Here is a 13,844-nt window from a genome sequence, read left to right as displayed (position 1 = left end):
TAAACCATGTCAGTAATCATTGCTGGTGCTTATTTCATGTGGTTCAATCATGTAACTTCTCTTTATTAATGAAAGAGTCCAACAATCGTAAGTGGGTTTTGGGGAGGAAGGGAGAAATATTCATTTTAATCATAGTATTGCTACAAGTGGATTTCCCTTTGTTTCATTTTTTTTATCTGCATACATCACTAGTCAAAGTCTAACTCAAGAAAAAAGGACTTGGGACAACAAACCTGAGGACAAATATGCCGAATTCGCTGAATACATGATTCATAAGGAGGGGAAAGTACAAACACGCTAATAAAAATAGCAGGATGGAATCCCTTCAGGGAGTTGGGTGCTCAGTGAATACTCTAAACTCATAACCTATTTTACTCTCAAAATGCCTATGGTTTTATGAAAGCATGAAAACTTTATGAAGACAGTAAGATGACTAATGAAGAATATTCTTTGCTTTCTATTGGGAACTTTTGTTTGCGTCTAACTGTTTAATTTCTCCTCCATCTCTCTTCCAATTAACCTCCCTGTTTGTATTCAATGAGACGGCACATAATATGGAGAAAGGACAAAAAATCTTGCTGATTTACGAGCATCCTTTCATAAAGTGAAAGCTCCTTCCAGCCAGATGCCTAACTGTTGAAATTGAGACGAAATGAACAGAACAGGAACTCTCCTGAATGAGAAAATATACTGTAGTTTCCTGCGCTGTTTAATCAGTGGCTCACAAAGGCCTCCTTTTAAAGGACCCCTGAGACTTCACTGTGGACATACACACAGGTAGGAAGTAGACAGGGAAAGGCAACTGGATCTTCGTGTGCAAAAACTTGGAATAACTACTTCTGAGAGTACAAAAGAGCAAAACAATGATTTAAAGGTTCTCTACATCTTTTAAACGGTTCACTTCAAAGATTTATTTTTAAATGACACAGGTCGTTTACCTCCACGCTGTTACTCATACAGAGTATAAAAGCAACAAAATAAAACGAAACAATAGAAAACGGAATTATTAACAACCACAGGAAGACACGTTAAATTATAACAAAAGGACCTGCGCCTAGCAAAAATCCCGTTTGTTCCCAGACAACTGGAAAGTTGTTCAAGAACAGCTCCTCCATGGGAAATTAACCATGTAATATTACCAAGGTCAATGAGGACACCCAGAGAATGATTTGTTTGGTGACTGCTGGTTGGCAAGTTAAGTCTGCTCGTGGATAACTTTATAGTACACCTCCTCGTTTTCCAAGCTATATATACAAGTGTGGGTTGTACTTCCCAGGCTACAAATAGTCAAATATACAACATTTTCCCTCTAGCTAGAATCCGTTCACTTAGGATGAGGGGGGTGCTGGGGTCATGAACAACGATGGTGTATGTTTAGAGGCATGTTGTTACTGCCCCACCTCTCGTGTGCGTGCACTCTGGGATTGCAGCATGATGCTGTTTGGTCACAGGGATATTACACTGCCCTCTGCATGTCCGCAGAAAATACGCAAATCGTGACTGTCAACCATTTTCCGCCTTACCGTAGCAGCTCCCAAGTGCGGCTCACGTGAACAACAGGCAGTCACTGCCCTGCGGAGCCTCCCTTAAAGAGCAGAGGAGGGGAAGCCACATCCGGGCCAGCTGCTGGGGATGAGCACTTTGCAGTTTACCCCAGTAGGACTACAAGCTCCCCAGTTGCTGGCAGTAGCTCACCTTCAACAGGTGACACCGTAGGTATGATTCGCAGGTAAGAGTTAACATAAAGGCCTGATCTTCAGGCGTCTGCAGGGCTGGCCCTTGGCCAGCATCTGGAAAGGTGGGTGTTCCCTACACTGATGGTTATTTTGCGCACCTGCAGCACTAAACATCAGCTCTTCTTTGGAGAGCCTGGAATCTCGATGGCTGTGGCTGACACAGGCTACCTCGCTGAGCCAGCCCCAATAAAATCCTGTTAACTCTCAACCTCAAACGGGCGGAAACCCTGCACATATGTTGCTGCATTTCCCTGCTGGAGAAAGGGGCATGGTTCTTGTGACCTCTCCTGGTGGGAGACAAGGAGCCTGGAGAACCTGGACGTGGATTCCTGCAGACACCACCTGATGAGTCTTTCCCCTTTCTGGACACGTCTATAGCCCTGAGCACAACCGTGCCGAGAGGGCCCTCCCAGCGGATCACCACATGTCGGTGAGGGTGGGGGGAGTGATAGGGGGACCCCTGAAACAGATGATTTGAAAAGAGCCTTCCTGGAAATTCTGCAGAGATGCCATTTGTGACAGCTTATAAAATGTAAGTGATTTCAATTTTCCTGTGAAAAAAAATCTTGGCTAACAAATGCGTTTTTTTTTTTTTTAAAAAGTGAAGTACATAAACTTAGAGATGCATTGGAAGAAGAAATCCTTTACTATATCAAGACTCCACCAACAGCTCTGTCAAATTTTACCCTACAGACATAAATGTGAAGAAAAATCATTCCGAAAATGATGAGATTTTTGTAGGACTGTGCCATTTCTAGTTAATACTGTACATTTTCACTGAAGTGAGGGAGCACTGTATTACTTACTTTTGTTGTATTTTCCTTAAATAGACGTTTTCATTTCAGTGACTCAAACGGTGAAAGCAAAGGCACTGAAGACCTTGAAAATATGGAACTAATATGTATGTTCCGGGTGCTTTTGTATCCAGGCGAAATACCATTTATATACTAAGATTTTGATCTTAAACACCTATTTGTCTTATTTAACCAACAGGTGTGCTAGAACATCATCGTACTTTAAGAAGTGTTAAGCATATAAAACTGTTGTGGAAAAACTAGATTGGTGTATTTTATTCTACTTTCTTCCTCATGGTGCTACAGGATAAAGTCATAAAGACTCCAACCTCCTTTCAGAGACTCAAACAGATGGACAGGTGCTAAGATGTGTGATTCTGGAATCTACAGGAGCCCCAAAGGCTACATACTGGGAATCTCTTTCTTAAAGTAAAAAATACTGCCTTTACACGGTGAAATCAGCCTTATGCGAGTCAGTCTCGGCGGCCGTCCCCCAGCACCATGCACAGAACGTTCTTACACTCGAGACAGCGGCTCTAAAAAGAACTGGGCTGCTGTTGGGACCTGAGACCCTTCTTTAGCGGCCGCTCCTTCTGAACACAGGACAGGAAAAGCTAACGGGTGGCGGGGGGAGGAGCTTTCCCGAGGTGAGAAGCAGGCCCGCGGGGCGGGGCGGGGCGCCCTGGGGGCGGGGCGGGGCGCGGCCGGCCTACCGATGGTGCAGTGCTCGCCGTTCCAGCCCTGGCTGCATTCACACTTGCCGTCCCTGCAGGTGCCGTGCTCGGCGCAGCGCGGGTGGCAGGCTCTCTGACTGCACGCTGGGCCCGTCCAGCCTTCTTCACATCGGCAAGCGCCCCCCATGCAGACGCCGTGCAAGCCGCAGTCCGCGGAACAGATCTCTGGGGGGAGAAAGAGAGGAAGCCGGGCAGGAGAGGAGAGCAGCGGCGAGTGAGACGGGGAGCGAGGGAGAAGCGCTTCGTCTCAAACTCAGCGCGTCAACAAGGTGAAGAACAAAGTCGCTGAGCATACGTACGAAAGCATTTACCTACTAAGTAGATGGCAGCATCGAGGGCTAGGAGCGACAGACGTAGTTTGCTTTCTTTGTTCCATTTTATATGCTGCCACGATTGGGCGTAAAATGCACATGGTAGTTATAAACAATTTTCTGTATTATATATGTGCTTACACACACACACGCTACTAACAAAAGAGAACAAATGATTCATAAGGAGAGGAAACTATGTACGCACACATACCTGTTTCCGGGAGTATCTTTCGACAGCCAGGAACACAGGCACACATACATCAAATTGATATAAAATTTACGAAATATTTAAGTGTCTGTGTATGTCAGGTATGTAACAGGAGTTAGGTTTCACCCATAGAGCAAAAACTGAAAAGGGATTATTTTTAATCCTATGGTTTAATTTTTTTAAATATTCAGAAACTTCCACTGAAAAGAATCTTTTTTAAAAAAAAGAGTAAAAAAAAAAAAAAGAATCTACTTTAGTATGCACTTTAGCTTGCTCCTGACACAGAGACGTGCTGGTTAAATAAAAGAAGCTGTTGTTTTTCCTATTAAGTATATTTGTACTGTTGACAGATAAAAGTTGTTAAGCAAAACCATAGTAGAAAACCGGTTTAATAATATATAGAACTGCCGGCTCTGGCATTTGCAAAGCAAGGATTTTCAATTACTAGAATTACTGAAAAGGGCACAAGTGACCAAAGGACTTTAAGAACGGTAACAACAGTTTAGGTTGTTAAAATAGAATTCAGGCGTCTGAAATAATTTTTTTCTTAAAAAACTTTCTTAGAAGCTTTATTTGACTAGAACCAATTGAGAGAGACAGACAGACAGAACTTTGAGGGTTATTTTATTTTTCACTCTTCACATATAAAGTTAAATAACATGAGCTTTTTTCTTAAGATTGGAAGACTACTGTTTAGTTTTGGTTTTCTTTCAACAGTAAAAACCTGAGATCGTTTCTGACAGACAGAAAACGACTACAGCTGAATTTTAAAATTAAGAAATAATCACTGTTTATGTAGTCACATGATCACATGTCCCCATTCATTGACCAAATAAAACGTTCCTCAGACACTGGAATTCACAGGGCTGAAGACTTTTAGACAGCACATCGAGGCTCAGTGAGAGTTGTAAACAAAAGCCAGGACTATGAACTGGAGGAGAGTGGTATGTGGTTTTTTTCATGCCACATTTTCTATCTCCTTTGAATTAAATTTTTGATTAAAAGATCCAAGATGGTTTGATTAACTTCAGAGGAACAGAACGTCACCTCAGCTCAGAAGAGCGAGGTTTCTTTCTGAGGTTCCCTTTTTTATTCAACCGAATCAATTTTTCATTAGGGTGAAGGTGTTTAGCAGCGATTAGCACACTCGCTTTGAGCAAGGTGCGTCAATCTTTGTAATGAACTTATTAATTAGAGTTAATTTAATTGAAGTGGAATTGAAGGGCTAATTAATGGACAAACTGCTGCTGAAGAGAGAGGAAACCTCTGTTGCTTTCAAACCTATAAACTTTCTGATGGAAACAATTCATTTCTTCTCTTTCAGCAGCTTAACCAAATGTTTCTTCAGGTGTAAAATCTACTCTCCTATTGAATTTAGATCTCTGAAGGTCATTTCCACAACAACAAAAGAGGCAGCTGGTAAAGTGTTTTGCTTTAGGATTCAGAAGGTTAGAAATTCCAAATTCTATTGCAAGTAAACTTTTAAGTCACAAATGGAAATTAACAACGGAGTTTTTGTAAACTTTCAATGAGAATGTGCAGACAAATTGGAGGCATGTGAACCCAGATGTTTTCACAGGATGACTATATGCGTATATGAGATCTTTACTAATAATTCTAAGTAAGTTTTCTGTCTTTTGGCAGCTAATAGCAAAGTTTAATGAAGTTTTTTCCCGTGCTTAATTACTTTCTCCCAAAGAAGCATACTGTGTTCATTATTCAACTCTCTATATTGAGAGTTTAACATGTGTTAAGTGTGTATTTTGCATTAGGGATTTAAAGATGAATAGGATGAAGACCTTCACTCATTATGTCTAAGTGGTCATTTTGTATACAGGTAAAATTAGATTTTCAGCTAGCAAAATAATTACATCAGTATGAAAAAAATCAGTCTAAATATGTAAAAGTGATATGTAATTTTGGCAACCAATTTAATCTTTTAATTAACATTTATATCCTTTTTTTTTTGCTATTTATAGCAATACCATTTTATGAAGAAGACCAAATTAACTTTTGAGCTATTTAATATCAATTACAAACCATCCTTTATAAAATAATTCTGGTAATGTATTAAGTAACTTTATACAGAACAAAAAAAAGGGGCTATTTCATTATTCCTTGCCTACTTGGATAACTGTGGGAAACAAACTAGAATGACAATATTTCAAACAAGTATTGTTTTATAGCTAGTATTATTATGCCTGTTTCACTGATGGAGGCGTAAGAGGCCCGAATCAAGTAACTGTATACAAGTAATATCTATAAACTTTAATTGGAGTTTTACATCTTTAATATAGAAGCTGGAAATGTAAATAAAAACTCAAAAGAGCGAGCTAAATGCCTATTTTGCTCTTGTAATTATATTTTTTAAGTGGAGGACAAAATGAGTTAATGTGTAATTTATTTATTTATTTTTGGCAGCATTGGGTCTTCGTTGCTATGCGTGGGCTTTCTCTAGTTCTGGCGAGCAGGGGCTACTCTTCGTTGGGGTGCGCGGGCTTCTCATCGCGGTGGCTTCTCTTGTTGCGGAGCACAGGCTCTAGGTGCATGGGCTTCAGTAGTTGTGGCACGCGGGCTCAGTAGTTGTGGTTCACGGGCTCTAGAGCACAGGCTGAGTAGTTGTGGTGCACGGGCTTAGTTGCTCCGCGGCATGTGGGATCTTCCTGGACCAGGGCTCGAACCCGTGTCCCCTGCATTGGCAGGCGGATTCTTAACCACTGTGCCACCAGGGAGGTCCCCATGTGTTATTTGAAACAATGCCATGTGCCCATGCTTGATAAACCTTGGTTGGTGATGATTTCTTAAAACTCTTCAGTGAGATACTCAAGGCCCTCTATAGTGCTGGCCCCAATGTGGGTTTTTACTTATGTATCCTATACTCCTTGCCAACTCTAACAGTCACGCATTCGCATTTTCTAACCACAGTCTCTGGCTTTCCAAGCTCTCTGAATCAACTCACATTTCTGTGAAGCAATAATAAGCAACTGTAAACCCTGGTTGCCTCCAACAATGTATGGCCACAGATGAGGGAAGCAGAGGAAAAGGAGGGGCGGAAGAAAGAGAAAAGGGGAAGGGAGGAGAGGGAACAAGAGAGGGGAAGAAAAGAAAGGAGGAAAAAGAAACGTGAGGGGGGGAGCAGGAAGAAAACTCATAAACTGTTTCTCTAACTAGGATATCTACTTATGGGGTCGGCAGAAGTTTTCCATCAATACCACAAATTAGCCTATATAAGACTTTCTTTAGTTTGGGCTTCTGAGGTTCAATGTGTAATAGGCGAAGAGCGGCCCATGAATCTTTCACGCCGATATTGACGCATAGGGCAGCAAACCTGTTACCCAAGTTCCTCAAAATGCCAAGAAAGAGTGACTTGTAAAAACTATGAGTCTTTTTCTCCTCCCTTAAAATAAGCATGTTAATTAGCTACTAGCAAGATTTCATTTAGGCTTATGCCATTAGGTTAATAGATTATATTTTCATTTCATAAATTTCACATTTGGGGAACTATATCCAATCAATACTTTTATGTGGAAGTGCCTCTGAATTGATGAGGAATTAAGTATGATGACCTACAATTAGCCTTTGGAATTCGACCACCATAACTATTACCAATGCCACCAAGAGTCCTTCTTAATGGCTAACACTCACAGAGTACTTACTACGCGTAAAGCCCTATCATAAGTGCTTTTCACATACTAAGTCATTTACACCTTACAACAATTGTATATAAGGTGGCACTATTAGTATTCCCATTTTACAGATAAACGGAGGCACAGAAGTTACATTAACTTGTCCAACATCACACGGCTAGGAAATAGCCAGTCCTAGATCTGAACCCAGGCAGGTCAGCTGCAGAATCCCTGTTTCTTAACCACTTACTGTTAAACAGCAGGTGTTCAGAGGGCAATAGGTGTGGGCAGGGTTAAGAGTAGACAAGGATTGTCTGAATCCAAGGCTTCTGCACGATATTTTTATGTACCTGACACTGCTCATAAAATCTGTCCTTCGCCCCCCCCTTCTGTTTATCCTCCTCCGCTTTTTCTTTTCCTCCTCCTTCTTCTCTTGTCCTCATTCTTCCTTCTCTTCTTTTCCTGCTTTTTAATTTATTTTTGCTCAGTTGGTCCAAACAGAAGTCGTCACCGTCTCTACCTCTCACTCGCCTCCCACTGCCGCGCCTGCGTTCTGCCGACTCGGTGATTCTCACGTCTTCCCAACTTTCTCGCCTCTTTCAGAGACATGAACACCAACCCCAATCTCCCTTGCCTCAGACTTTCAGCTCTTCTCACCCTATTTTATGTTCCGTTTTTTCAGCAAGTCCTGTCTCTTTTGCCTTTAAACGTCCCTCAGTTTATCCTTTCATTTCCACTAACTCCAAGGGACTGTGCTCTCGTCCCTTCGCCCTTCTGGGAAAGCCCTCCACGGAGCCTTCTGGGAAAGCCCGCCACGGTGCCTTCTGGGAAAGCCCGCCACGGTGCCTTCTGGGAAAGCCCGCCACGGTGCCTTCTGGGAAAGCCCGCCACGGTGTCTTCTAGTGCTCAGGTTTCACTGTTCTCTCTGACGTCTGATCCACGGGGTAGTTCTGGACCACTGTTCTCGACATATCAGGGGCATCATTATTGTTAGTGAATTCTCCATTGTCTAATGTGTCCCTCATAATTGGGCCCAACTCAGTTTTTACCTCCAAATACTCTGTCGTCACTGTCCCCTGTATGTAGTGAGATTCTTTCTCACAGTCGTGTCTTTGGTAATGGTGGCAGCAGCAGCAGCAGTAGTAGTAAAGGTGATGGCAGCTGTATTTAGAATTTATTATGGGCTAAGCTTTGTACTAAGTATTTACTTCACATGCATCAATTCAAGCAATTCCCACAGCAGCATCTCTGGAAAGAATGTCTTATGATTAAATCCATTTTATAGGTGAGCAAACTGAAGCATACAGTAATTTCCCTAGGGAATACAGGTATCAAGTAGTACAGATTGAATACGAACCCAAACATCGGATTTCAGAATCCACGCTCTTAAGTACTTTCTAATACTGTTCCCCTAGTCAAAAAATATTCCCTGAACCTCCACACTAACTACAATCTTTAAAAGAAGGCAAGAAATGTTAAAAATCTCCTTGACAACTTTCAATAGGCATCAAGGCAGGATCTAAATCCTGACTGAATTTAGCATATTAGTCCATGTAAGTCAACAGAATATTATACTGGAACACACTGGTTTCTAAGTATGTCATGTGTGTTTATCTCATCTCCCCAATTAAACTGTAATCTTCTAGACTAGAACAGTATCTTTTCAAACTGTACGACTAACGAGTGGGTCATGGAATTAATTCATGGGTTGCAACCGGCATTTAAAAAAGTAGAATGGACTTGGGAGAAAGTATCAGTGTATATCACTTTGTAAACCTTTTGTTTCAGCGATGTGAGTATATGCACATATATGTATATGAGGTCACAATGTAAAAATGTATTTAAGACCACACGTTATTTAGGTCATGGTCAAAAACTTGAAAGCCAGTATTCTACAGGGCAGGGATGATTGACACTCTTTTATCCCTGCAGTGTCTGTCACAAAGCCATGCACAGAGCTGGCGCTCAAAAACAACGTGACTGATTGGATAAAATTACTACCTGTCATTTCTATTATAATCATAGAGTTACAATTAAAAACTCAGTGTTGAACCATTATGTACACCATAATATCTATATATGTTTACTCTTTATTGTGATAATATTAAGTCTTCTGTTGTCACGTAATTTTTTAATTGAAGCTTCTCTGTTTATGAGATAATGTGCTTAAATCTCCAAGCTGTACACAGGCCTTCAGAGTTAAGAAAAGAGAGAGCTTTACACAAGTGAAAGATTCTTCTTTACATTAATACTAAAGGAGAAATTTAATGACAAATTGACTAAGCCTGTTTCTTTCCATATTATAAGATAACAAATTTCATTACTTTTAATATTTATTTCTATAAATGTTCACTTTAATAAAATCTATATTAAGTATAATAAGTGTGTTTTAAAAATTAAAATGTCGTAACCTGTAGCTAAACAATATTAAACGCTCAATCATATGGCATGTATGAACCTCACCATTTGAGCAGTCTGGGCCAGTCCAATTAGGGTCACAAGTGCAGGAGCCACTTTCTTGAAGATATGTTCCATGACCAGAGCACTGGTCTGGACACATGGTCTTGAGTATTTCACAATTGTTACCACCCCATCCTGGATTGCAGTGACATTCCCCATGGATACACACACCATGATTAGAACATCCAGGGTCTAGACAATCAGCTAGTGGAAAGAAAAGAGAACAAATTTATGGTCAAATCTAGAAGATATACACAAGTACATATGGAACAAAGAATTACACCTCAATCTAATTTACCTGAACACTTTGGATACGCAAATGTTTACCCACTGTTTATTTGCAAGAACTTGTTTCTGAAAAATGCAGAGAATGTATACAATAAAGCATTAAGAATCATGCCATTTAGGTAATTGAGACTCTTGCAAGGATTTATAATTCTAGTGAATTACACACTTCTGCTCTTGAGATTTCAGACGATTGCTTTCCGTTCTGCCCAATCAGAGAGTAATAAGTATTGGCTTCTCTATAACAAAATCTGAATCAGCTGACCTAATCCATAACCGCTGAATACTGACAGCTGTATGGGACCCTCAAATGTTTGAGAAATAAACGAGTTGCAGACTCTCCATCTCTCTTAATTCACTTTAATGTGCTTTAGGTGACGAGATTTAATTTAGCAATTTGACTCAATAAAACTTTACACTTGTAGGGTCAATGGCCTGAAAATTTAATTCCAGAGACTTAATTGCGTCACTTTGTGTGTGCAGATCAATAAAATCCATTTGACTGAAGAACGGAAATGGTGCTTTTCTGCTTTTTGAAAAAACAGTTCAACTGCACTTTACAGTATAGCATCTTGACTATCAACATTATATACAGTTATGGCACAAACCCATGATGTGTTTTTCTCCATCAGTATACTATGTTCAATATTCTGTCTTTCTAGAGAGGCCAAAATGCTAGATTTAGAAGCTGGCATCAAGGTGAAAAACTGCAAAAAAAAAAAAAAAAAAAAAAAAAAAGAATTCAACGGTTCACCATTGGTTCTAAGACAAAAATGTCCATGTACTTTCTGAGTGTAAAAAAAAAATTACTCACACAATTGAGAGAGAGCTAAAGGACTCCTCGGTATTCTTTTTATTAGGTAAAATGTTCATGAAGCAATGCAAAATCAAAATTACTTTCAGAAGGAGGCATATAAAAAGATTCATCTGCCAAACTAAGGGTTAGACATATAAGCTGTTTCTTTATGAAGCTATAACGACAAACCTCTGCAAGGTTTGACATGTTTACCTTCTTCGCAGTTCTCTCCTTTGTATCCAGAGTTGCAAACACAAGAGCCCACGATACAAATCCCACGACCCCCGCACTGCGGGTCGATACACTGCGTATTTGGTACATCACACTCGGTGCCCTTCCAGCCACTGAAACAGAGGCAGCGGCCCTTGGAGTACTGGCCGTTGCCACTACACAGCACTGGACAGGCTGCTGTGAAATAAAACACGACAGAGGAATTAGGAATTAACAGCCACGTTTTCCATCGAGATTCTCCAAGAACAGGCACATCGTTGGAACAAGCAATCTGCCATTTCTCCCCTCTTTTCTTTCCTGTCTTGAGAGCTTTCTGAATTGCTCGTGTTTCTACAGCTTATTTATATTGGCTTAAGAAGAGAATCTAACTCGCATACCTCTTGAACAATCCGGACCTAGAAATCCTGGAAAACAATGGCAAGTTCCAGAAACACACTCTCCATTTCCATGGCAATTTCGGGGGCATTCCACCACAGACTCTGAAGAAAAGAAAAAGAAGCAATCCTTGCTGTGCGGCCTGCCTCTTGTGCAGGGTAAACTGTGTCACTTCAATCATTTTAGCTACATCTTGAAGGAAGCATGGGTGGCTTGCTCCATAACCCCCCAAAAGTATTCATTCATACCAGATTATTCGAATAGTAAAGCAAAACACTGACATTTCAAATGCAGACGTTTTAAAGCGTTTTCGCGATGCACTGTCCTCCTCCAAGCTACTTCCAAGTGATACTGTCTTCCAGTGCTTCATGGTTTGTCACACAGTCATAAACAAACAATTTAAAAAATATTTCTCACTTTTACCTCAGGCTCTAACATCCTAGGGATCACTCAAATTGGTGAAGACAGTTGCATTTCTATGCAACACAGTGTTGAGGCCGGAAGCCCGGAAGTATGCTTTGAAGACAGTTCTTACCTATCACAATGGTATTGAAGGACACCTGCTCTGCACTTTTCCCATCATTATAAAAAGCCAGATGCCAGATTCCAGAATCCAAGTACTGGATAAAGCCGGCCTCGTGGAGACTGACGGACCTCGCCTGTCGCCCAGCTCTTTCGGACTCAAGCAGGTTCCGTTGCTCTCGTGCAATCAGCCTGCTGCCATCCAGCAGTTCCACAAAGTCGTACTGAGAATGAGGAAAAGGAGAACTGTTGAGTAGTCGGAAAGAGTACGGTTGTGGCTGCTCCTCTCTTTCCTTTCCAAACTTTTCTCCTTTGCTCTAATAAACACAATGGTAGAAAAAAGTTCCTGATTGACAGGTCTTCTAGGCATCGCACTTACAGGGGTGATGGAGATTACCCACTGCACACCAAATACCACTGTTGTATTGAAACATCACAGACCATTTCTTCCCTTGATGCGCAATACGGTTTCCAAACTTATTTAATTCTTCTGACTGATAAAAAGTTTGTGAGTTTACAGAACAGACTTGTGGTTGCCTAGAGGCGGAGGGGGGTTGGGGCAGGGATAGATTGGGAGTTTGGGATGAGCAGATGCAAACTATTATATATAGGATGGATAAACAACAAGGTCCTGCTGTATAGCTATATTCAGTATCCTGTAATAAACCATAATGTAAAAGAATATATATGTATAACTTTGATGTACAGTGGAAATTAACACAACATTGTCAATCAACTATACTTCAATAAAATTATGAAAAAATTTTTTTTAAGTTTGTGAGTTTAGGCAGTTTGGGGATACAACCATAAACCTGTACTATTCCAAACCCAGCAGCTCTATTTTAGTTAGACCATTAGATGATCTCTTAAGATCTTCTCCTATTTAACACTCAAGTAGTAACCACTGCTACTGAATAATTACTTTGTGCCAGGATTATTTTTAATCCTCCTATAGCAAGCAACACTTCTAGGAAGGAATTAATGTTTACACTTCAAAGATGAAGGAAACTGAAGCTTGAGAAGCTTGAGCAGGGTCAGATATCCGGTCAGTGGCGCAGGTGGTATGTGAACTCCAGTGCGCTTTGCTCCAAAGCTTGGGCTGTTCCCGTTACCCCAACTCCACCCCTCTCTGTGACCCTGATGTAACCATTCCGAGCATCATGGAGAAAGCCATGGATTTTTACCTAGTTACAGTTAGATCAAAAACATATAACAAGATGCCTTTACATCTTTGATCAAAAGTCTAAAAAATTAAACAATGGAGGAATTTTGAAGGGATGGCCGGCCCAATTATGATCATGAAGTCAATCATCATTAAACTTAATTTTTGTTTTAGCAAGATTAATCATGAACATTGGGTAGTTGGAAGAATGTAACTGGAGAATTTGAAGATAATTTTAAAAAATATGGGGACTTCCCTGGCGGCACAGTGGTTAAGAACCTGTCTGCCAATGCAGGGGACATGGGTTTGATCCCTGGTCCAGGAAGATCCCAGATGCCGCAGAGCAACTAAGCCCGTGCGCCACAACTACTGAGCCTGCACTCTAGAGCCCATGAGCCACAACTACTGAGCCCGCGAACCACAACTACTGAGCCTGTGCGCCTAGAGCCCGTGCTCCACAAGAGAAGCCACCGCAATGAGAAGCCCGTGCACCGCAACGAAGAGTAGCCCCCGTTCGCCGCAACTAGAGAAAAGCCCGTGCACAGCAATGAAGACCCAACGCAGCCATAAATAAATAAATAAATAAATAAACAAGCAAATAACT

At 41.0% G+C, this 13,844-nt stretch overlaps 1 protein-coding gene across 1 annotated transcript in view; it reads right to left on the bottom strand.

Annotated features, from left to right (window-relative positions):
* Positions 1-13,844, bottom strand: part of TENM3 (teneurin transmembrane protein 3) — a 430,454-nt gene that overhangs the window by 97,720 nt on the left and 318,890 nt on the right. Inside the window, exons 7-11 of the mRNA XM_029226434.1 lie at positions 12,092-12,302; positions 11,559-11,660; positions 11,164-11,358; positions 9,873-10,073; positions 3,244-3,429 (exon numbers count right to left, since the gene is read on the bottom strand). Of these exons, the coding sequence (XP_029082267.1) occupies positions 3,244-3,429; positions 9,873-10,073; positions 11,164-11,358; positions 11,559-11,660; positions 12,092-12,302 (895 nt within the window). The remainder of the gene's footprint in view (positions 1-3,243; positions 3,430-9,872; positions 10,074-11,163; positions 11,359-11,558; positions 11,661-12,091; positions 12,303-13,844) is intronic.

This window comes from Monodon monoceros, unplaced genomic scaffold, assembly GCF_005190385.1.
Source record: "Monodon monoceros isolate NGI ecotype Baffin Bay Population unplaced genomic scaffold, NGI_Narwhal_1 Super_Scaffold_17, whole genome shotgun sequence".
NCBI lineage: Eukaryota > Metazoa > Chordata > Mammalia > Artiodactyla > Monodontidae > Monodon > Monodon monoceros.
Note: the sequence above shows the minus strand (reverse complement) of the source record. Positions and strands in the feature narration are given on the sequence as shown.